This window comes from Mesoplodon mirus (assembly GCF_964341445.2).
Source record: "Mesoplodon mirus genome assembly, chromosome: 3".
NCBI classification, from domain to species: Eukaryota; Metazoa; Chordata; class Mammalia; order Artiodactyla; family Ziphiidae; genus Mesoplodon; species Mesoplodon mirus.
The window spans coordinates 120,230,244-120,254,636 of record NC_138978.1 but is presented as its reverse complement, the minus strand read 5'-3'; the positions used below and the strand labels follow the sequence as shown (position 1 = coordinate 120,254,636).

The window sequence follows — 24,393 nt, the reverse complement described above, 5'->3', positions numbered from 1 at the left end:
GTACCGCAAAAAAAAAGAAAAAAAAAACAGTAAGCATTTGCCAGGTGCCTCCTCTCACTAGAGCATAGTGCCTCACGCTTTAGGCTGTGGAGATGGGGTTGAGATACCTCCTGCCCCCAGGGTGCTGAGAGTCCAGCAGGGGTAACTGCATGTGCCATCCCCTTCTGTGTTTTACATTCTTTCTTTTATATATACTGAAAACTTTTATATTTAGAATTAGCCAGCTGGACTCAGTTTAGATGATCCCAATTTTGTTGGCAACATCCAAAGCATCATAGTCAGGAACCAGTCGAACATATGCCTTTTTCTCTCCATCAGGCCTGATCAGGGTGTTGACCTTGGCCACATCAATGTCATAGAGCTTCTTCACAGCCTGTTTAATCTGGTATTTGTTGGCTTTGACATCCATATTGAACACCAATGTGTTGTTGTCTTCAGTCTTCTTCATGACTGACTAGGTGCTTGATGATGGCATAATGGTCAAGCTTGTTTCTCTGAAAGGCGCTCTTCTGAGGATATTTGGGATGCCTCCTGAGCCTCAGTGTTTTGGGCTGTTGGAAGGTAGATTACATCAGACATTCTTTTTTTGTGGCTGTGGACGCCTTTCAACACTGCTTTCTTGGCCTTTAAAGACTTTGCTTTGGCTTCAGCTTTGGGAGGGGCAAGGGCTTCCTTCTTGGCCTTCAACACCATCTTCCTGAAAAGCTGTGTTTTACATTCTTATGGTTGGGTCTAAGTACCTCATGAATGATGTAGACAGTGAGTGCGGGGGAAATCTTAGAGAAGACTAATCATCCAGGACTGGGGCAGGCTGGGAAGATGGCACGGAGGAGATAGCCTCTAAATTATACCTTAGAGGGAGATGAGGAAAGAGTACATTCCAGAGTGATGTTGGTGGGAGGCTGAGAAGGAAAACAGAGAAAAGGTGTTCTGGGAGCCTTTGGGTCACCTGGATAAAGATGTCCAGCAGGCTTGTACTTGAACTGGCTGGAGGACAGGAGAAAGCTCAGCTCTGGAGCTATGTATTTGTTTGTTTGTTTGTTTTGCGTTACACGGGCCTCTCACTGTTGTGGCCTCTCCCGTTGCGGAGCGCAGGCTCAGCGGCCATGGCTCACGGGCCCAGCCTCTCCACGGCATGTGGGATCTTCCTGGACCGGGGCACGAACCCGTGTCCCCTGCATCAGCAGGCAGACTAGCAACCACTGCGCCACCAGGGAAGCCCTGGAGCTATGTATTTGACAATGAGGGATCCATAATGCTTAAAGCAGGAAGTTTCCTGTGCATCCCTTCCCTCTGAGAGGTGAATAAATTGAGGTGCAGACAGGAAGAGCTGTCCAAGTCTATTAACAGCAGACGAAGGCCCCAGGAGCTCAACCCTGGCCTCATTCCCTTTCCTCCACCCCACAGCCGTTGGCCTAGAGGTCATGGCGAGCCACAAGAGAGAAGGTCTGGAAAGGGTGCTTGGAACAGTGAAAGCCAGGCCTCAGGGTAAAAGTGCATTGAGTAATGGGAGGAAGAAAAGGAACCGGAAGGGGAGAAATACCAAGAGAAGCCAAATAACGCCAATAAAGGAGCCCTAGCAGACAGGAACTTGAGATATTTGCACACCCATGTTCATTGTAGCATTATTCACAATGGTGAAGAAGTGAAAACCACCCAAATGTCCATCAGCAAACAAATGGATAAAGAAACTGTAGTCTATAGATACGATGGAATATTAATCAGCCTCAAAAAAGGAAGAAAATCCTGTCATATACAGCAACATGGATGAACCTTGAGGACAGTATGGTAAGTGAAATAAGCTAGTCACAAAAGGCCAAATACTATGATTATATGAGGCACCTAAAGTAGTCAGACTAATAGACAGAAAGTTGCCAGGGGTTGGGAGGAGGAGGAATGGTGTTTGATGGACATCAACTTTCAGGTTCGCAAGATGAAAAAGTTCTAGAGATCTGTTATACAACGATGTGAATATAGTTAACATACTGAACTGTATGCATAAACTGTATGGTTAAGGGGATAAATTTTATATCACCATATGCTTTTTACCACAATTGAAAATTTTTTTAAAAAAACTTTTTTTTTTTTTTGAAGAAAAAGCCATAGTAGAAGAGAGTTGTAAGAAGAATAGTGTGGCCAAGGTGTAAAGACTGCGCAGAGGTCAAGGCCAGTGGGGAGCTTCTGAGAAATCGTGGAGAGTCATCTGAGCAGAGAGGTGGGGGAAAAGCCAGACAGACCACAGGGCATTAAAGAGGGTGAGGGCGAAAGTGGGGGTGGGGTGAGGTGGGGGGCAGCAAGAACGGACCCTGCCTGGTGATTGGTGGTAACAGGAAAGAAAGAGTTAGTGAGGGTGGAGGGGGTAGACTGAAAGGGTGGAGCTGTGGGAAGGATTATTGCTTTGTTTTCTTTTTCGGTACAGAGAGCACCTAACACACTTGTGGGTGGAAGAAGGGAGGTTAACGATGAGGGAGTAAGAAAGTGGGGAGGGCGATGCAGGGGGTCTTGGCACAGCGCAAGGGGCAAACGCACCTGTTAGCCTTCGTTGGAGGAGGGACATGTGCCTTCGTGACAGGAGGGAGAGGGGGAAGGTGATAAGGGGGTGTGGACAGAGTGTTTGTCAGATATTGGGAAGGATGTGGCCAGGATGGGGGTGACTGCACAGTCTTGCTATAAATTCAATCCACCAAGAGTTGAAACCAACAGCTTGCAGTGGGAAAGGGGGGCTGAGGAGGAGTCAAGAGAAGTGTGGGACAGCTGGGGACAGCAACTGTGGGGCTGCGGCACGGAGTCCGTGATGGATGAGGTGCTGCCTGGCCAGCAGACACACAGACGTGTGTTGGCCCCAAAGGCAGAGTTGCAGGCACTCTCTAGCAGTGCCTGGAGTGGAAGAAAGGGCTGTGGGGCTGGCTGGGGGCTGGGAGGCAGCTGGCAGGGCAAAAAAGGTGGTTTGGAGTTGGAGAGAACAATCACTCTACAAACCTACTAATGTCCTCGGACTGCCTGCTCCCCTTACCTCCCACGGTCCTCGGCTGGAGTGCTCTGCTCAGACAAAAACAGCACCAGTCATAAGCTTTGTCTTTTTAATAAAAAATAAACTGTCTGTGACAAGTGGTTTTTGAATCCCAAAACAAAGGAGAGGGGAGAGGAAAGGGGTCCAGGGAAAAGGAGTGAACAAGGCTCAGATCACCCCTGTGTTCTAGCCAGGCCAGAAGGGGTTAAATCTGCCCCAACTGAAACAAGATGGAAGGAGGTGAGACTTCAGGAAAGACCTCCCTGGTTGAGTTGATAAGGGGAGCAGGAAGGGAGCAGCTCCCTGCAGAGTCCTGGAGAGCCTTGGGAGAGGGGAGTGTTGGTGTCCAAGGTGGCAGCTGCTTTTAGAGTGGAGTCTCCAGGTGTGGTGTGCTATCTTACAGTTGCTTAGGTGTTTGGTGTTTTAGGGTCTCCTGTAGCAGTATGTTTCTGGAAGGTCCTGGAATGGCCAGAACTGAAGGATCCTCTCTAGGTCCTCCTATCATAGCCTAGGTCCAGGTCTGGGGCAGCCCCTCATTAGAGAGGCCACGTGCTTGGCAGAAGGGAGTCCCATAGGGGAGTCAGGCCGCTGTGCCCAGCCCCGCTGAGTGCTATGGGTGGCACAGAGTGGCAGAGAAGGTCCTCTTGTGGGAGGAAGGTGGTCTTTTGTGCTACTCCCACCCTAGTCAGGGCTGCACTGCTCCCGGTACCCCCAGCCAGCACGGCCAGGCACTCTGCCCTACCCGACAGCTCCAGCTTGTACCCAGAGTTTAAGCCACCTCAGTGCCCTGGAGGTTGTTGTCAGTGTCCACATCACTGGCAGAGGTCCTGCATTCCTTGGGGGATTGGAGGCACTGCTCCCTGCTCAATAGGGCCTTCTCCCCGAGGGGCAGGGTCCCACAGCCTTGGACCTTGCCCCGGGCTCGGAGTGACCCCAAAGGGGAGGCGAGGAGGAAGATGAGGGCTCCTGAAAGCACTAAGGCAAGGAGTACAGTGACGGTGAGGAAGTGGGGCCAGTAGGACCGCGGGGCAGCCAGGGCAGCCCCACCACCGACTCTGGTCAGCGGGGCCTCCATGCGTTCCCGGGGAATGCCCGCCAGTTCAGGATCCAGGGCCAGGGGTTGGTCCTGACTGTCCACCCAGTAGGAGACCACAGGGTATGAGAAGTCATTCTCAGTGGCCCAGCACTGATAGAGACCCCCCACCCCATCTCGCAATAGCAGCAAGAGGGAGCCACGGTAGACTGTGGAAGAGATGTCCGGGATCGCTGCTGCGCCGTGACTCCAGCGGTAAGAGGCCAGAGCTGAGAGGTGGGGGCAGGGGAGCTCCAGGATAGAGTTGGGGACAGCCAGGACTTCTTTAACTGTAGGTAAGGGAAAGGGGCCAAAGGTTAAGGAGAGAGCAGGCAGGAGGGAGTCTCTACCCGACATATGCGCCCCAACTCCCACCTCCAACTTCTATTTCAACTCCTAAGCTCAACTCTGACCCCTTTCCTATCTCCAGTCTGGGCCCCATACTAACCTCCCCAGTCCATCTGACTCCAACTCTGACACCAGAAGTAACCCCAATCCTGAATCCCAGCTTAGAATTCCTATCCCTCTTCCCTACAGCCTACATCCCAATCCATTCCAACTCTGGGTATTCAGGTCTCAAGCCAGGCAGGTGCTGGGGGAGAAACTGAGGCAGAAATGCCCACCCCCTCCCAGAAGTCCTCCCGAGCCTTTGTACCTCCCCTGGTCCCACACTCACTGATTTGGGGGCGGCTCCGAGGTCTTCCACTCCTGCCCACGGGGCCATTGGCACATGCCCACTCTGGGTTCCCACGCTCCATGTCCTGCTTCCAGGACTTCCTGAGAAGGCAGGGAAAGCAAAAATTATCCCTTGAAACAGCCAAGAGTGGGAGGAGGAGGGAGCAAGAGAGCGAAGTGCAGGGGGGAAGAAGGTGGGTCTGGGAGACTAGGTAGAACAGAGAGGAGGGGAAGAGAAGCCCAGAGTGGGCTGGAGCAGCTCAGAACTGCCTGATGAAACTCCATCCCTGAAGGAGCCCCCCACAGGCCGGGGGAATCTTGAAGGGAATGTGTTAGTAGCACCTGGAAAGAGGAAGACCATAAGCTGGGTAACTGGCACTCACGGGATGGGGGTGGGCAGGAGGCGGCAGATTTGGGACTCTGGGTCCCAGGCACAGTGAGGGTCCCGGGCAAGGACACAGTCCACACAGCTCTCATAGACACTACAGTTGGCTCGGGGAACCCTCCAGATGCCTCCTGAGAAGCCTGCAAACACTGCGCCCTGGAAGAGAGATGGAGAGTGTCAGGGCATCCTCGCCACACCTAGGAAGGACCCAGCACCCAAGGCCTGCCCCACTAGAAGGCCATCTGAGGGTCAGGCCCCTTCCCACCTGGGTGGGGGCCAGCTGCAGGTTGCGAACAGGCTCAGGGTCAGGGAACAGCTGGATCTCCTCCACCAGATAAGTGTTGTTGTCCCCACTCACCACAGCCTTGTGGAGGGACCCTGTGCCTGTGAAGAGACAGAGAGAGCTGAAATTGTCTGACCCCATCTACACACCCCTCTCGTGCTCCCTCTCTGACTCCAGATGGCTTCCCCAGCTGTCAGAAAGTTCCTTCTGAAGTATGCACTGGACAAAGATCTGTCAGACCGTTTCCCTCTATGCCACGGAGATGGAGCTTGCTTGTAAATGGCTGGAAATCCCTTGCCTCTCGGTCCTTCCTTTGCAACTGCCTGATAAAACTCCATGCCTGGAGGAACCCAACCGTCCCCTTTCTCCATGGACATGGGGCAGTGGACTGATGAGCACTTCTGTAGAAAATCACATCACCAGACTCCCTCACCTCCATCAAGTGTCTCTGCTCAAAGGCACTTCAGTGAGTTCTACCCTGACCACCCTTTTAAACATTACTACCACCCCAACCGGCATTCCTGACCACAACCTGCTCTATTTATTTTCTAATCTCATAATGTACCAAGTAATTGACTCTTCAGTATGTTTATTGTCTGTCCCCATGTACTCCAAAAAGGAGCTAGATTTTTGTCTGTTTTGTTCTCTATTGTATACCCAATATATGCACAGCTGATGTCCTAAAAGAATGAATGAACCTGATGGGTTTCTTCCACTAAAGCTCAAGGTCATCCACCTCAGCCAGGCCCTCAATATATGCTTGGCAATCTTCCCCATCTCCCCCGCAGACTGTCTCTCCTTTTTTCTCTCTCTCTTTTTTTTTTTTTTTTTGCGGTACACGGGCCTCTCACTGTTGTGCCCTCTCCCGTTGCAGAGCACAGGCTCCGGACGCGCAGGATCAGCGGCCATGGCTCACGGGCCCAGCCGCTCCACGGCATGTGGGATCCTCCCGGACCGCGGCACGAACCCGTGTCCCCTGCATCGGCAGGCAGACTCTCAACCACTGCGCCACCAGGGAAGCCCTCTCTTTATTTTAAAATAAATTTATTTATTTTTGGCTGCGTTGGGTCTTCGTTGCTGCGCGCAGGCTTTCTCTAGTTGCAGCAAGCGGGGGCTACTCTTCATTGTGGTGTGTGGGCTTCTTATTGTGGTGGCTTCTCTTGTTGCAGAGCATGGGCTCTAGGAGCACGGGCTCAGTAGTTGCGGCTCGCGGGCTCTAGAGTGCAGGCTCAGTAGCTGTGGTGCACGGGCTTAGTTGCTCCGTGGCACATGGGATCTTCGTGGACCAGGGATCGAACCCGTGTCCCCTACATCGGCAGGTGGATTGTTAACCACTGCACCACTAGTGAAGCCGCTCCTTCTTTCTACGATGAATATTTGAATCTATTCCTCTCTCCTCAAACCTCCCACCTTTTCTACTCCTCAGTCTCCCCCCGCCCCTCCCCCGCTCATGACCTTGTGTCCTCCTACTTCGTAGAAAACACAAGAGCCTTCACAAAAGAGCTCCCTCTACTTCTTGCCCATTTCCCCCACAAGTCTATACATTCCCCCTTTCAGTTTTATCCCCCCTTCTACTCCTTCACTCCCATCCCAGCAGAGGTCTGTACCTCCCCCACTCACGACCAGTCCCTCCACCTGGTTCTAGAACCAGGCTTCCTGCTGCCTCTGCAATTTAACCTGCCATTTAGCCCCTCACCTGCCCATCCCTTCGCCATCTCCCTCTCTACTGGATCCTGACGCTCTTTCCCATCTTTAAAAAGATTGCTGGCTGGATCCCACGCCCTCCTCCAGTTACCTCCCCTTCCCCTCTTCCCCTTCACAGCCAAGCTTCCGGATGCGTGATCTGTGATCTCTACTCTCGCTGTTTCCAGCTCCCCCTCTATCCTCCCTCACTCTTCACCTCTCTATAGCATGTCTTCCCCATAAGATAAACAGTTCTTGCTAAGGTCACCAAAGCCCTCCATGTTTCTCTCCCCCACCAGACTGAAAGCTCAGAGAAGGTAGGGACAGGACTGTTTTGTTCTCCCACTGTATTTTCAGAGCCTAGCAGGGTGCCAGGCACAAAGTAGGTGCTCAGAAAACATTTGTTGAATGAATGCCTGAGTGAATGAACTCAAAGGTTTCCCTCCTCAGCCCGAGTTGCAGTCCCTGCTCTGGTCCCCTGAGGGGTGGCCTTCAGCCCTTTACTCACTGGTACCCAGGTACATGACCAGATGGCTATTCCTGTCGATGCCCTGGGCTGTCTCCACCGCAAGCCGTGTGTACTCCACACCAGACTTCACCAGCAGGGGTGTCCCCACCACCGGCTCATCCATCAGGAAATGGTCCTTCATGAAGGTCAAGGCTTTATCAGAGGAGGGGCCCTCCGAGCACTGAAGGGGAAGGAGGCAGATCAGGTCAGCTTTCTCCTTCCTTCAACTCACCCACTGCCTCTTCCCTCCCTCCCTCCCTCTTGGCTAATATCCTTTGCCTCCTTTCCTCTTGGCAGTCCTCATTTCAGGATGGGGATTAAAGCTGGACTCAGGAACTGCCTGGCTTTGAATTCCAGCCTCTGAATTCAGCGTGCCTGTGGTTCCTTAACAGTGTAATGGGCCTATTACCAATACATCACAGGCTTGCTGTGAGGATGCAATGCACCAATACATGAAAAGTAATTAGAACAGTGTTTGGCATAAAGTAAGTATTTCATAAACATTAGCTGTCATTATTTTCCTCCATCATCACCTTCACCAAGGATGCCTGGCCACCAGCAGGAAGTAGAGTGAGGGTCCCTTGCAGACAAGGACCACCTTGAACTCATGTCTGTAAGCCCAGGCTTAACACAGGACCTGGCACACAGTTGGTGCCCAATAAATGTTCGCTGAGTCAGTAATTGAATGAATGATGTCACAGAAAGGGGTGGTGAATAGGGAGTGTTTCTCATCATGGTGTGGCATGAATTTGATGCGTGACTCTGGGAGAGTCCCTTCTCCATTCTGGGCCTTCTTTTTCTTACTCATAAAATGAGGGGGTTGGACCAGCTGTTCTCGAAAGGCCCTGCCAACACCAGCATACTGTGGCTTTGGGACACCTGTGTCCTGATCTTTGGTCACGATTCTTGTCCTCCGTTTCCAAGAGCACTGTCTTAGCACCAGCCCCAGCTCTGTCACCTACAAGATATGTCCTCAGACAAGTTACCCCGCCTCTATGAGTTGCAACTTCCTCATCTGTAAAGTGATGTAATAACATCTGTATTTCATTTTGATGCCAGAATGAGCATATGCACTTACTCTCACTTCCTCCCAAAGGGATTTTTTTTTTTTAAAGACACAGACCTACAGGGATGGGGAGAACAGGAGAGGAGGCAAAAGCAGCCACATTTTGGAAGCTGGAAAGCAAATGAACAAATAGGAAAAGACTTAGCAGGATAAAAGAATCTTCTTAAGCCAGCCCAGGGATAACCTCAAACTATCTGATTTATAAGGCAGAATTCCTGAAGTTCATGGATTAGTGGCCCCAGTCACCTCTGGAAATGGGGTAAAGGAGGGGCTGAATAAAGAAGATTATTTGAAAGTCTCTTTAAGAAGTAGGCAGGTTTCCTCCCAGCTCCATGCCACTGAGTGACTGTCCCTTCCATACCCTTGCCCCAAACTGGAGGTTTATTCTCTGGAGAGGGTAAGACAGAGGGACTCTGAATGGAGTACAGTAGAGATGGGTGACACCACCATGAAAGCAGGGGATTAAATCCAAGTAGACACAGTACCTTCACCCAGCCCTCTTTCCCCATGGCTCCCAGACACCAGGAGCCAGATCATCTCCCTCCAGGCAGAAGACTGGAAGAATCTACTCCAGGAAAACTGACTAGAGGTCCAAGAGGAAAGACTTAAAGATATTGACATTGAAGGTCCCCAACAAAGCAGTCCAGCCAGACCATCCTCAGGGGAGCTATCACGGAGCTCAAGTTGCCAAGTCATGCCCAGGGTGCAGAGTTTCCAAACAGCTTCATGGTCCCCTCCCTCTTAAATATGAGTAGATAGCCAAGGATTACCAGATATGTGAGTGAAACCATGAACATGAAAGAGATCAAAACAAGGAAATGGAAAAAATGAATAAACAAAAACCTAAGAGGAAACAGAAATGATTCAGAGAAAAGAAAACCACAGCAAAGTATCATTACTATCTTAAGAGAGATAAGTATGAAGATAGTATACCCATGAAACAAGAACATAATGCTACAAAAGAGGAGTTCTTATTTCAAAGAGTGTGGCCAGAGATTACATACTTCCTGAAAGAAGACCACACTACCACTATGACGTAGTTTTGTTCCCGAAAATCAAACTTTAATCTGATTACATCTCTAGATCCAAACACCAACCAATTTACAGAAAATACTTAAACTCCATCACAGAGATGCAAAATCAAGATCCAGACTGTGGAAAATTCTACATAACAAATAAATTGCAAGAGAAAAAAAGAAGTTAGAAAGCGAACATACAGACTAAAAGAGACTGAAAAGAACAACCAATCCAAATTTACAGATCTTATTTGGATTTTGATTCCAATAAACAAATAATATTTTTTAAAAACCCTTATGATATCTGTGAGACTATTAGAAATTTGAACACTAAATGCATATTAGATTAAGGGACTATTATTAATTTTTTGGTGTGATAATGGTACTATGGCTATGTTGTTGTTGTTTTCAAAGCCCTTATCCTTTGGAGATACATACTAAAATATTTATGGATGAGGTAATGGGATGAATGGTAGCCCCCCAAAAGACATGTCCATCTAAAACCTGTGAATGTGACTTTATTTGCAGAAAGGGTTTTTGTATACATAATTAAAAATCTCAAGATGACTCATTCTGAGGACTTTCCTAGTGGTCCAGTGGTAAAGAATCCACCTTCTAATGCAAGGGACGTGGGTTCGATCCCTGGTCGGGGAACTAGGTTCCCACATGCCGTGGGGCAGCTAAGCCCGCGTGCCACAACTACGGAGCCCACACGCCCTGGGGCCTGTGCGCCACACTAGAGAAGAGAAAACCTGCACGCCACAACTAGAGAGAAGCCCGTGCAACGCAATGAAAGATCCCGCATTCAGCAACTAAGACCCAACGCAGCCAAATAAATAAATAAATAAATAAATAAAATATATTAAAAAAAAAAGATGACTCATTCTGGATTACAATGGGCTCTAAATCCAATGACAAGTGTCTGTATAAGAGAAGTGGAGGAGACATACAGAGATAAGGCAAAGTGATGACAGAGGCAGAGATTGGAGTGATGTGCCTACAAGCCAAGGAACACCAAGGGTTTCCAGCAGCCAACTAGAAGCTTAGAGCGAGGCATAGAATAGATTTTCCCTCAGAGCCTCCAGAAGGAACCAACACTGCTGACACTTTGATTTCAAACACCTGGCCTCCAGAACTGTGAAAGAATAAACTTCTGTTGTTTCACACCACCACGTTTGTGGTAATTTGTTACGGCAGCCATAGAAAACTAATATGGATGAAATGATACAATAACCAGAATGTGTTTCAAAATAATAAGAGGAGAAGTGGGTGGGGTATAGATGAAACAGTTTGATTGGCTATGAGTTGAAGCTGGCTGATGGGTGTACGGAGGTCCATTACACTATTCTGTCCACTTTTTATATATTTAAAATTCTCTATAATGGAACATGTTTATAAAAGACATTCAAAGCTCAAAAAATCTAGTAAATTAAATATCTGATAGCAGAAATTAAAAATCTGATAGAAGGATCAGAAGATAAAATTGAGATACTCTCTCAGAAAGTAGAACAAAACCAAAGACATGGAAAAAATCTTTTAAAGGATTTTAAAAGGTAGAGGACTAGTCCAGGAGGTCCAGAAAGAAGTGAAAAAACATTCTGACATTAGAATGTCAGCTCCATGAGGAAAGAGACTTTTGTCTGTTTTGTTCACTGCTATATCCCCAGTGCCTACAACAGTGACAGGTGGCCTCAAAAAATATTTGTTGAATGAAAAGGGAACAGGAGGAAATAGTTCAAGAAAACTTCTTAGAACTGAAAGAACTAAAATTCCAGGCTTAAGGGGAAAATTGAATGTCCAGACAATGAACAAACAGATATCATCAAGGCACAATCATGAAATTTCAAAACAACCAGCGACACAAAAAAGGTACTACAAGATTCCAGTGAGAAAAAAAACAGGTGACATTCAAAGAGTTGGGGATCAGAATAGCTTTAGACTTCTCAACAGCAGCACTGGTAGCTAGAAGATAATAGAGGAAGCCTTCAAAGTTTGGAAGGAAAAATATTTCTAGTCTCGAATTAGATACACCTAGGCAAACTATCAAATGTGAATGTAGAATAAAGACATATTCAGACATTCAAGGTCTCAAAAAAATTTACCTGCCATGTATCCCTTTCCGGGAATCTCCACTAAAATGAGATAGTGAAAAAAAAGAAAAGAGAGGAAGTTGTGGGATGCAAGAAACACCAGATTGTCGCAAGGAAGAGGCAAAGGGAATGCCCAGAATGATGAGGAAGCGAGATTCCAGGATGGCAGCTGTGTCCCGGATGTAGTTAAGATGTAGATGTAGTACAGACTGCAGCAGATAGGAAGGATCTCTGGGAAGACGAAACTCTTAGAATACCTAATGGATCTGTTTTTAAAAGAGATTCAGATAACTGAGGAAGAGTTTGGGGTTGAATTAAAGATAAGAGCTTAGAAAACAAAGCAAATAATAATAATAATAATCAAGATAATTACTAACCCCAGGGAAAATTTTTAAATTATGCAAAAAGGAAAAATAATCATGGCTTACTACCTGGCTCAGTTGTGAATAATGAATCATAATATAAATATTGATCTAACCAAAATTACTATAAAACAATAGTAATGAGATGAGGGGTGGGTGCAGTGGTGTGTTGATAAGGCAGCTCTGGGGAACGACAAGCGGGGAGACCTCTGATTTGAAGTGTTTGCTGATTTCCATGATGTATTATTCCCACCATGGCTGATTTCAAGCTATCAATGTATTGTCACTGAACTCGGATTTGTAAAGAGATGCACAAAGGGTTCTTGATAGTTGCTGCAAGCCAGTTCCAGCACATCGCTGAGTGCGGGTAGGGGACATGGTTAAATCCTCACCATCCAGAATGAGAATTCAATAGACACTGCCTGACACTGAAACATCAAGAAGTAGCAAGAAAAGTATTTCAAGATTTAGAGATAAATATCAAAAGAATCAGCTAAAAGAGTTGAAGGTGGTTGTCTCTAGAGAGGAAAAAGTGCTGAGGATAGGAAACAGGGCTGTTTTTTGTAACCAACCATGTAAATCTGAATGATTGTTTAAATGCTGTACATATACACTCTGATCAAAAAACAAATAAGAAATGCAGGTGAAGATGCCCAAGACAGTCCTTGGCACAGCCCGTGCTCCCTTGTTTCCTTAGTGATGTACCCAGGTATTTGGGGTGCACTCAGCTGAGGTGAAGAGGTGCTGCTCTGTGTTTAGGATGGGGTTGGACACATGTGGAATGTGGGCAGCCAGAATGGGTGAATATCTGAGCAGACAGGACCTGGGGGTGCGGGGAACACTAGCATTTATTGAGCATTTATTATGCTGTGATAGGTACTTTGACATGCATATTATGTGTCTGGGGAGGCAGGGTTTGCTCAGTGGGATGGGTAGTACTCACGCTGCCTGGCCGAGGACTGATATCAGGGAACCCGTAAGTAGTCCAGCGTGAAGTCTCTTTGTTCAATTCCTTATACTTCCCCTCAAAGACATGCTTGATGCCCTTGAGTGAGAAAGCACAGACAGCAGAGCTCCTGGTCCCACCAACCTGCCTGGAGAAAGCCAGAGGGGACGTTGTCTGTAACCTCCTCTGCTATACCAGGAAGCTCCCTTTCCAGCCCTGGCCCACCCTTGGTGAGAAACCCCAGAAGGGCAGGAGGATGAAGGGCTGGGTCAGCCCCCAGCTGTGGTGATAAGGGCTAGGAGAGCCCCAGACTCTAGCCCATCTTAGGATCCGAGGTGTGATTATCTTTAATGAGAATTAAATGGGGCTCATGCCCTGGGGTGTCTCCTGCCTGGCCTGCCCAGACTGGGCCCCTATGGGAGGGGCAGCATAACCAGCTGCCCAACAGGCTCCAGATGAAGTGTTCCTCCTTGGGGATCCCATGTATTCCTGGTCCTCAGATAAACAACCAGAGCCTAACTACAACTATTTTTATTCCTTCAGCCTTGGTCTGTGGAGACAAAAGGTCTCTCTTGTTCTCTTTAACCTGTGCCATACACAATATTCTCAGTTCTGGATGCCATAGATACCAGACCCTGCTTACAACAGGTATCTTTGATACCTGACATATTGTCAGCAGATACCAGACCACAGCAAGTAAGTTAAACTTTCTCAGCCTCCAAGCAATGACTGCATTTTTATCTTATGTCGCTGGTGGTGTTTCACTCTTTGCTCTGACCATTAGGAAGCTCAGAGCTAAATTTGTGCCGACATCCCAGGACTGCACATTCGTAACGCACGTTTGTAAAGCACATGTGTTATGTGCTGATCGGATCCCTGGGTTCTCTTATTCTCTTTTTATTTCCATTTCCTCATGGATTTTATTTTATTTTAATGTTTGCCTTTTGTAAGCTGCCTCCTATCCTTTTTGGAACCAGGCAGGATATAAACTAGTAAGAACCTTTCTGAGCTTTATTTTTCCCATCTACATTAAGGGCATGAGTCAAATTCCTGGGAGACGGTGACGATCAAATGCCTTCGTATGTGAAGTGTGGAGTATGTGCTCGGCTCACATCAGTTCCTATCCTCCCTGGCGGGCCAGGGCAACAGGGGTGCTGACCCGTAATCCCGCTTCCAGCCGCCACGTTCCCGCCTGGCTGCTCACCACTGAGAGGTGAAGACAGCGTAGACATAGGGATCGGTGGAGGAATTGTCTGCCAGCAGGACAGCGTGACGGATGACGTTGAAGGGCAGCTGCCCCGGCTGGGCGCAGAGTAGCTGGGCCTTCAAGAAGGTGGTCCACTTCTTCTGCAGCAGCTTTTCGCCGCCCACGTCGTTCTAGGGGCACCGGAGGAGTCAGGGGACGCCCCCTGCCCCACGTGACCTCGCCCTCTTCTCCACCCCTCACTCCCATTGGTCCCTAAGCGCTCAGCCCCGCCTCTGCCATCTCCCCATTGGCTCCTCCACAGCCAGGCCCGCCTCCCGCCCAGGTTGCAGACCTTGCAGACTCTGGCCACCCGGGATGTGTGGAGCTTCTCGAAGAACTCAAACTCGCTGGCTGTCTCCTCGAAGAAGAAGTAGACGACGTGGGTCGAAGGGATGGCTGCCACGAAGGAGGCGTCCTCTGCAGGGGCGGGGCAGATGGGCTAAGAGATGGAGCACCTGGATGCCCTGGCCTCCCCTTTGTGAAAACCCTTGGCTCTGGAGGACAGGAGACATGACCTCTCGGGTCCCACAGCTGGTCGAGACGTAGCCATGGGTGGGGGGTGGGGGCGGGGAGCGACTGGTACTTCTTTCATTATTTATGTAAGATGAAAATTTCAAGAGGACGGGAGCTTTGTCTTCTTCCCTGCAGTACCGCCAATGCCTTGCACACTGTATGCCTCAACAAACGAGAGTTGAGTAAATTAACAGCAGTTCACAGTGCCAGGTCTCCGGGACTTGGGGAAGGGGGCCAGACCTGTGCTGGATGGGGCTCAGGTCCTTACGTTGCAGCCAGCGGAGGAAATTGTCCGTCTTGAGGACGGGCTGGGATCCCAGTGTGCGCATCAGGATGGGCTCACTGCCCAGGAAGTTGTTCATGGTGCCGGAATAGAGCATCCCATCTAGTGTGGGGAGAGGAGGGGAGACCTCATCAGTTGGAGGGTTGCCCCTGCCCTCCTCAGACCTGTCAGCATTCATATCAGTCTCTGGCCTCCTTCAGGTGTTCTATACCTTCCTATGGAATCCCAAAGCCCAGCTCACAGCCCCCCACTGAGCACCGTTCTTAGGTCCTTGTGCCCACAGGGAATGGCCAACCTTATGGCCCCCAGTGTTTTGGCACTTTTCTCTGGCTCCTCCCTCCCATGCCCAGCTAAACCACTTGCCAGTTAGAATCACTCATTGTTGCCCGAAGACGGCTTCATTTTGTTTCCGAACCTTAAGTCCTACCCTTTTCTTCATGGAACACCTTCCCTGCCCATCTACCTATCTTTCAAGGTCCCTCTCAGTCAAAGTCCACCGCCTTCAGGAAGCCAGGGTGGGAAGCCTGTAATGGTTTGTGTCTGGGAGGGCACAGCACCATGATTTCTTCTTTGTAATCCCTACAGTTCCTAGCACAATGCCTGGCACACCAGAGGGGGCATTCATACAGAGCATACTTGTTGAACAAATGACTGAACCTCAGGCCTCTTCCCTGCCTGAGACCCTTCCTGGACCCTCCCGTCTCTGTGCCTCTCTCCATATCCATTTTGCTCCACCTCCTTTGTGGCAGTTTCAGCAGTAGCTGGTGTTCGGGGTACCTGATTCTCCCTCTGATTTTGTGTTCCGTGGCTCCTGGCTTCTCCTCCCTCTGTCCCCTGCTTTTCAGGAAATTGTCAGATTCCATATGTCACAAAGTGACCAGGAAAAGCAGTTGCTGGGATGGACCAGGGAACCTCATACTCACCTGCCAGGACAGCCGTGTGCTTATGGGCGGGGTCGAAGGGGCTTTGGCCTTTCCCCTCTACAACCTTGTCCTCCGAGATGGGCAACAGGTTGGAATCTTGGAGTTCCTAGAGAGGGGGAGTGGCTGGGGGGCCAGAACGCCAGAGTCTCATGTCTGGGAAAGGAGGGGCGTGAGGGAGGAAGGGGAGGGGATGTAGAGGAAAATTGCTCTGGGGCCAGGAAGCTCACAAGGGTCCTGCGTCTGGAAAACCAGAGTTTTCCAGAGCTGCAGAGGATGAGCTGGGAGTAGACGTGAGGAGGGATGCTTGGGGCCTGAGAGCTGGTGCCAGATAACTCACAATGAAGGTACAAGCAGGGCTGAAGGCGAAGGTGCCACAGGCGTAGAGATGGGTGGCATTGAAGGAGACCAGGACACGAATAAAGTTGAAACACTGTGTCTGAGGGAGATAGAGAATTCAGGCCTCCAGGGCACTTGCCCCAAACTCCTGGGCCCCCAGAGGCTGCTCCTTCACTCCCTAGTAGGGAGAAGGGCTGGGCAATGCTGAGGCAGTCCCTGTCTGTCTTTATAGAACATGATGCAGGCAATTATCATGCAAACAAGCATCCTCTGCTGCCTGCCCAACCTGAGATCATCCAGTGATGGTCTAGGGACACCAGGGTTCTCTACCAGAGCCCCAGTATCTCCACCTCTACTTACCTCATTGCTCTTCTTCTTAAAGGCACATTCACTCTTTTTTCGGTCACTGGCTGGCCAGGGTATCTGAAGTGGGGCATTGGGAAAGGGGAGATAAAGGGAATGAGGTCTTCAGCTCTAGCTCTGACCTACCATCCCCCCCTTGGCTCTGATGTGAAATCACCAGCAGGCATAGTGGTTAGTTTACATGCTAGTGGGCTATAATAACCTCACTTTGTGACCCTGGCTATTACTCTGATGATACTGTTATTCATTAAGACACAGCTCCATGGTAGAACATGGCCTATGGAATCAGACCTGAGTTTGAATCTAGACTCAGCCACTTACTGGTTGAGTGATCTTGGTCAACTGCACAGGCTTCTGGAGGGCACAACTAGGTAGCATATGTAAAGCACCTAATGCCATGCATGGTATAAAAGCAGAAGTTGGCAAAAAAAAACCCCACTACATTTCCTGGGGAAATTGTTTAAAATGTCAGTTCCTCACATCTCAGAGAATCTGTATTTTTTAAAAATTATATTTATTTATTTATTTATTATTTTTGGCTGTGTTGGGTCTTCGTTGCTGCATGTGGGCTCTCTCTAGTTGCGGCGAGCGGGGGCTACTCTTCCTTGCGGTGCACAGGCTGCTCATTGCGGTGGCTTCTCTTGTTGCAGAGCACGGGCTCTAGGCACACGGGCTTCAGTAGTCGTGGCTCGCAAGCTCTAGAACACAGGCTCAGTAGTTGTGGCACACAGGCTTAGTTGCTCCGCGGCATGTGGGATCTTCCCGGCCCAGGGCTCAAACCTGTGTCTCCTGCATTGGCAGGCAGATTCTTAACCACTGTGCCACCAGGGAAGCCCAGAATCTGTATTTTTAATTGGCATCCCATGTGTGCAGGTGGCCCACAGACCACACATTGAGAAAAACAAACCGTGGAGATGCTCAGTAATTGCTAGCTCCCTCCCTCCCTTTTTTCCTTCCCTCTCCCATTCTCCCTCACGTTGTTCCCATGAGTAGGGTGGCTGTAATTTAACACAGAAGCTTCAGTGATTTCTACCAGTGGGTGGATATCATATTATTGATATAATTTGAGTCAATGTTTCTCTCATATGTCAATGATTTCCATATCAGCCACTTTAGTAATTAATAGTATTCAACCAGTATTCATGGTACCAATGAATAGTGAGGCCACTATAGTGTTTCTTGTCTGTTATATCAATCATATATATATGTCTATACGAAGAATTGCTGATTGTTGGGGACTTCCCTGGTGGTCCAGTGGTTAAGATTCCGCCTTCCAATGCAGGGACGCAGGTTCAATCCCTGGTCAGGGAACTAAGACCCCACATGCCACAGGGCAACTAAGCCTGCACACCACAACTACTAAGCGAGCCACAACCAGAGAGCCCGCATGCCACAACTACAGAGCCCACGCACTCTGGAGCCCGCGGGCCACAACTAGAGAGAAGCCCGCACGCTGTAACGAAGACCCAACGCAGCCAAAAAATAAAATAAATAAATATTTTTTAAAAAAGAATTGCTGATTGTTGCTGATTATAGGTAACAGCAAATTGGGTGGTTATTCATGCGTAAGCAGCCCAAGCACAGGGCAGCCATTGGTCCCCTCCTCACTCCCAGCCCACGCCCTTCCCCTGGCCTCTCACCATGTTCTTCAGCCTTGGTACCCCTGGATCCTGGATATTCAAAGCCAGAATGGCCTCTCGAGCCCCCACATAGAGAGTGTCTCCATCACCACTCAGGAGCAGAGTGTCAAAATCCTGGAGGCCCTTCTGGTGGAAGAAGCTAAGAGCTCTGCGTCCATCCCCTGTTGAGAGGTGGTGAGAAGGAGACAGTGATGAGAAGTCAGTGGGCAGGGCTTCCCTGGTGGCGCAGTGGTTGAGAATCTGCCTGCCAATGCAGGGGACACGGGTTCAAGCCCTGGTCCAGGAAGATCCCACATGCCACGGAGCAACTAGGCCCGTGAGCCACAACTACTGAGCCTGCACATCTGGAGCCTGTGCTCTGCAACAAGAGAGGCCGCGATAGTGAGAGGCCTGCGCACGGCGATGAAGAGTGGCCCCCACTTGCCGCAACTAGAGAAAGCCCTCGCACAGAAACGAAGACCCAACACAGCCAAAAAATAAATTAATTAATTAATAAAAAAAAAATGTTTAGGGCTTCCCTGGTGGCACCGTGGTTGAGAGTCCGCCTGTCGATGCAGGGGACATGGGTTTGTGCCCCAGTCCAGGAAGATCCCACATGCCACGGAGCAGCTGGGCCCGTGAGCCATGGCCGCTGAGCCTGCGCGTCCGGAGCCTGTGCTCCGCAACGGGAGAGGGCAGAGGGCACAACAGTGAGAGGCCCGCGTACCGCAAAAAAAAAAAAAAAAAAAAAAGTTAAAAAAAAAAAAAGTCAGTGGGCAAGCAGCTGATTTCTGAGATAAAATCAGGGGAAGAAAAGGGCTGGCAGAGTGTGCTCCCCAGACCTTGGCAACTGGACCCACTCTTCATCAGCAGCTCCCAGCTTCGTCCCACCCTGCTGGCAGCCATAGGAGCTTTGTGTGTTGAGCTTATAGTAGAGAGGAAAGGCAGCCAGAGACAGGGTAATGACAGACTGGGGCTAGGGGAGGGTGGCCCGTACCCAAGAGACAGACAAAGGGACAGGAAATAAAGTGAGGCACAATGGATGCTCTTCCAGGCCTGGGGGCTGTGGTGGGGGGGAGGACACGTTGGTCCTCACCCGTGGGGAGAGCAGAAGGCAGATAGACAACAGGAAGGTGTTGGCGGCCACAGACAGGAAAGCTAGATGTAGATAGGACTATGTGTCAAGAGTAGCTGTGGGTTGTAGGGGTCCCACTCACCAGCCCCACTTTCCTCCCCGCCTCTATTGCAGGAAATTTCCACCACAAGAATCACTGCCATAGGCTGAACAGAAAGGAAATGTTTTTCTTCAAAGTTTCCTGCAAGCGCCTAGATGTCACCTGGGCATGGGATTCCAGCTGGTTGTGGGAGGTTCCCTGAGGTCTAGCCATCACCGTGGTGTGGCAGAGGTGGGGTGTGTGTGCCTGGTCCCCTGGCATATCAGCAAGTGGGGAGGAGCTTCTGAAATCCTCTCTCATGAGCACATTTGTACTTTTGCATTAGTTAGAGGACTGACTAGCTAATTGTTACCTTTGGAGGCTCAGAGACTCTTAGGACCAACCAAGAGGAGGAGCTGGGGAAACGTGTGGCAAGGTGCTGGAGAGGCCAGCCTCCCCAGAACTGTATGCACCCCTCTGTCACTGAACTGACCGCCCCAAAGTGTGCTTGTCTGTTCATCTGCCTCCCCCTTGGGACCATCAGCACTTTGAGGGCAGGGGCTGAGTCCTGTTTATGTTGTAATCCCAGCACCCAACACAGAGGAGGCCCCTCCATCAACGGGCAACATGCATTTCCTTTACCACGTTGCCCCAGAAAGATGCTAAAGACACAGCTGTGCCCAGGAGACTGCCCCTACAACTCCTACAGGGCCCATGTTCCTTCCTGAATCTTCTCCCTGGAGGTAGAAGACCAGCAGTCACCACAGCCTCAGTAAGAAACCAGCCAGGCTGTGCCTAATGGGTCCCAGGGTCCGTATCCCAGCCAGGCCACACTGAGTTCTTGTATTCTTGGTGTCCACAGTACTGCGCATGACGTGGTCCAGCATCATCTGTGCAGTTGTGTGTCCTGGTGTGTCCTGGGTCACCAGGCCCACAGATGCTCTTCTGGCAGGGGTCTTGGCTTTGGGGCACTTGAGGGCATGAAAGCAGTTACGGGTTTGAGGTGACCAGTTTGATAACAGTGACATTTAAGGAGGGAAAGAAAAATCACCAACTCTGGAGAACCAGAAGGCACAACGCCCCTGGCCCCCTGGTCCCCTCACTTCCCTTTCCTCAATCTCTGCCCCAGGTGAGTTTCATCATTCACTCCTTTCTCAGTCAGCCCGGTGTTGCCATCCCCACACTTCCTGATCATCAGACACTTACCTGCATAGTACTTGACCCTGGGTGTGGGCCCCTGCCCGTCACCCCGTGCAGTCGTCGGTGGTGGCAGGAGCAGCAGAAGCAGCTGGAAGAGGAAAAGGCCCAGGAGGCTCCAGGAGTCCAGGCCCAGGGCTGGAAGGGCCATGCTCAGCCAGAGGCTGTCACCAGACGGCTCTGGGGAAACAGGCACCCGCCACTCTCTGGGTGAGCAGTCTTTACCACATCCTCCCTGGGAACCAATCAGACAGCCCCAGGCAGCAGAAGTGTGTATTGTGGGGGGGGGGATGCTAGAGAGAAGGGCCAGTTTCCTCTCCGGAGTGCCCTTAGAGAGTCTCACTTCCATCATCCCACAGGCCTCATCCGCCTCACTCTCCCCTCTGGGTAGGAGTCCAGCTGTTCCCCATCCTGCCCTTCTGATCTCTTTGCATCAATAGCCCCACTTTGCCTTTTCTCACCTTACTCTCAGGGAAGTCTTTCTTGATGTTTCCTCTTTGCCTTCCCTCCTCCCATAGCCCAGAGCCCAGACCAATGCCTGGTCCTGGCAGGGACCTTTCTGGGGAGCAGATTCCTGCACTCACAATATAGATTCTTCAGACCTGACTCTCCTGGCACTTTCAGATCTGTTGATACCCAGAACCTTGTACACAGCCCTACCCTCTGATGACCCAAACAAGCAGACCAGGTCTGAATCAGCCTGCTCTGATCTCTCCCCAACTGGGCTTAGGTCGCTGGCTCTCATGTCTACAAGCCTCTTTTTGCAGGGAGGAGATGGGAGTCCAGCCTGGAGGGCTGGCCATCAGCATCGTGCAGAAAGTGGCCCAGGGCAGGGAGTGGCTGGCTGTCTCCCAGCCTCTGCAGCTGCCCCCTCTCTCCCTGGTCCTTGTGCTGCTGCTGTCTATCTCCCTGGGCCTCTGCATAATCCTCCCCTGGGACTGCACCCCCCAGCCACCCATCTCATCTCACCCTTGAGCCAGACACAGTGCAGAATCTAGGTGTCCAGACTCTTGGGCATGGGTGCCATCCAAGAGAATAAAGAAGGGGGTTTCCCAGGCCCCAGAGGCAGGGGATGGGAGGCTCAGCCTGGCTGGGCCAGGCGTGTGGCTCTCCAGGTACCCATAGCAGCAAAGCCAGCACTGGGAGCTCTGGGCATGGGAAACCAGAATTTCCACCTCTCGAGTTGTGACAGATCCCTGGCTTGGGCGGAAGTTGGTGGATTGGGAGGGGACTAAAAGGAGGCACACCTTTGTCTTTCAATCTATCCAGAAAGTTTAAAATGCCAGGAAGTTTCTAGGTCATTTCAGCCATTCCCTTGTCCCTCTATCTCATCACATCCAGTCTAACCAGACTAGCATTGGTTTCTCCTCTTGCTCAAGACTTCCCAGCTAGAGACATGACACCGTCTTTCATATTCCTCTTTCCACTTACCCACAAGGTGGGGTCTCTCTACTCCTACCTACTGGGAAGTCCCTGCAGTGGTCTAAACTTTCAAACCTCCCACTTCCAACTGGGCCATAGTCTTTAAAAAATAAAACAATTGCAAACAACAAGGACCTACTGTATAGCACAGGGAACTATATTCATTATCTTGTAATAACCTATAATGGAAAAGAATCTGAAAAAGTATATATATATATATATATGTATAACTATCACTTTGCTGTACACTTGAAACTAATACAACACTGTAAATTAACTATACTTCAATTTTTTTTTTTTTTTTTTTTTTGCGGTACGCGGGCCTCTCACTGCCGTAGCCTCTCCCGCTGCGGAGCACAGGCTCCAGACACGCAGGCTCAGCGGCCATGGCTCACGGGCCCAGCCGCTCCGCAGCATGTGGGATCTTCCCGGACCGGGGCACAGAACCCATGTCTCTTGCATGAAATGCAAGATGTCTCTTGCAGAAAATTTCCCATCTGAGCTTGAACATATTTCTGGGGCACCCAAATGCCTGATGATGGCTGCTCCAGGGGGAACCTCATAATGCAGGGTTAATAAGGCATCTAGCACCAAGGGCTTCATGACCTATAAAGTGGGTAGTTTCCTGCCCACTCAGCCTGAGCCCAGCTGACTGCTGGTTAAAGAGCACAGACACCCCAGGGCTAATCCGACTCCGATAAATAACCCACCTCCTTTTTTTTTTTTTTTTTTTTCGGTACGCGGGCCTCTCACCGCTGTGGCCTCTCCCGTTGCGGAGCACAGGCTCCGGACGCGCAGGCTCAGCGGCCATGGCTCACGGGCCCAGCCGCTCCGCGGCATGAGGGATCCTCCCGGACCGGGGCACGAACCCGCGTCCCCCGCATCGGCAGGCGGACTCTGAACCACTGCGCCACCAGGGAAGCCCCCCACCTCCTTCTTAAATGCACATTCCTCATGGTCAGGAAGTCCTTCCTGTAGTGTAACTTCCGCCCCTCTTGCCACAGCAAAGCCTACAGGGTGATGGGACAGCCTAGGCTCCTCCTTAGAAGAATTCCTTATCAGTCTGCTCAGCCTTCTTTCCTTTCCCTCTGCTCCCATTTTCCCTCAATTTCCCTGAGGGCTGGCCTCAGCCAAACCCCTCCTGACAACTGTTTCTATCAAGACTTACCTAAGACTTCCCCAGACTCTCATGGAGCCTTGTTGCCAGATCCTTGGGAGAAGCCATGGTCTAAGCCACCCAGAGAACATTTTGTAGACACTCAGAATCAAGGGAAACTCCCACCCAGACCCCAACTCAAGCTCAGAGTGGGAGCCTACCCTGCTCTGGGGCCTCTCTGCTTGAACAGATCGGCTTTTCTGGGTCTCTGGGAGGAGCTCTGATAGGGTGGGTGGGGCTTGGGGGAGGAGGTTCCAGCCCCACCCTCCCAGTCCTTGCCCTATTCCCACCTCTCTGGAAGTGTTAGATTCAATGCCCTGAGCCGAGTTCCTCCTTCTCCAGAGACCCAGGAATTCTTCTGGCAACAAGTCTCCTTTTCCCCAGCCTCTCCAGTGAATATGAAGTCTGCATTATCAGGCTTTTTTTTTTTTTTTTTTTTTTTTTTTTTTTTTCTTTTTGCGGTATGCGGGCCTCTCACTGTTGTGGCCTCTCCCGCCGCGGAGCACAGGCTCCGGACGCGCAGGCCCAGCGGCCATGGCCCACGGGCCCAGCCGCTCCGCGGCACATGGGATCCTCCCAGACCGGGGCACGAACCCGTATCCCCTGCATCGGCAGGCGGACTCTCAACCACTGCGCCACCAGGGAGGCCCCTGCATTATCAGGCTTTGGTCTACCCAACAATTTTAGCTGCTAGGTACCACCATAATCCCTTTTTTTTTTTTTTTTTTTTGCGGTACGCGGGCCTCTCACTGTTGTGGCCTCTCCCGTTGCAGAGTACAGGCTCCGGACGCGCAGGCCCAGCGGCCATGGCTCACGGGCCCAGCCGCTCCGCGGCATGCGGGATCCTCCCGGACCGGGGCACGAACCCGCGTCCCCCGCATCGGCAGGCGGACTCTCAACCACTGCGCCACCAGGGAAGCCCCCAATCCCATTTTAAAGATGTCGAAAGTGAGGCAAAGGAGGTTACACAGCCAGAAGCCAAGTTAAACTCATATCTGCCTCATACCAGAGTGACTGCCTTAGCTATGCTCTCAGGAGTCCTACTCCTGCCCTAGTCCGGGAAACTCAGCTCTGAGCCACTTGGA

General features: G+C 50.5%; 1 protein-coding gene and 1 pseudogene across 4 annotated transcripts; both read right to left on the bottom strand.

Moving 5' to 3' along the window:
* Nucleotides 1-225: 225 nt before the first annotated feature.
* LOC309800753 (large ribosomal subunit protein uL23-like) lies at nucleotides 226-699 on the bottom strand (annotated as a pseudogene). The gene has a single exon. The product of its transcript is annotated as a large ribosomal subunit protein uL23-like (transcript).
* A 2,367-nt stretch (nucleotides 700-3,066) lies between these two features.
* On the bottom strand, nucleotides 3,067-23,514 carry SEMA4A (semaphorin 4A). Of its 3 annotated transcripts, none has more exons than XM_082616549.1 (15): nucleotides 23,470-23,514; nucleotides 20,740-20,910; nucleotides 18,401-18,561; nucleotides 16,758-16,820; nucleotides 16,399-16,497; nucleotides 16,062-16,167; nucleotides 15,124-15,240; nucleotides 14,635-14,759; nucleotides 14,301-14,473; nucleotides 13,094-13,244; nucleotides 7,617-7,797; nucleotides 5,408-5,526; nucleotides 5,141-5,298; nucleotides 4,759-4,859; nucleotides 3,067-4,372 (listed from the first exon to the last, which is right to left on the bottom strand). In XM_082616549.1, exons 2-15 carry the CDS (start codon nucleotides 20,879-20,881, stop codon nucleotides 3,780-3,782), a joined length of 2,289 nt encoding a protein of 762 aa, XP_082472675.1. In that variant the 5' UTR covers nucleotides 20,882-20,910; nucleotides 23,470-23,514; the 3' UTR covers nucleotides 3,067-3,779. The 3 variants fall into 3 exon arrangements, with proteins under 3 accessions (XP_082472675.1, XP_082472674.1, XP_082472676.1); XM_082616548.1 differs by having other exon boundaries at nucleotides 23,321-23,505; XM_082616550.1 differs by lacking the exon at nucleotides 16,399-16,497 and having other exon boundaries at nucleotides 23,321-23,505.
* Between the last annotated feature and the right edge of the window lie 879 nt (nucleotides 23,515-24,393).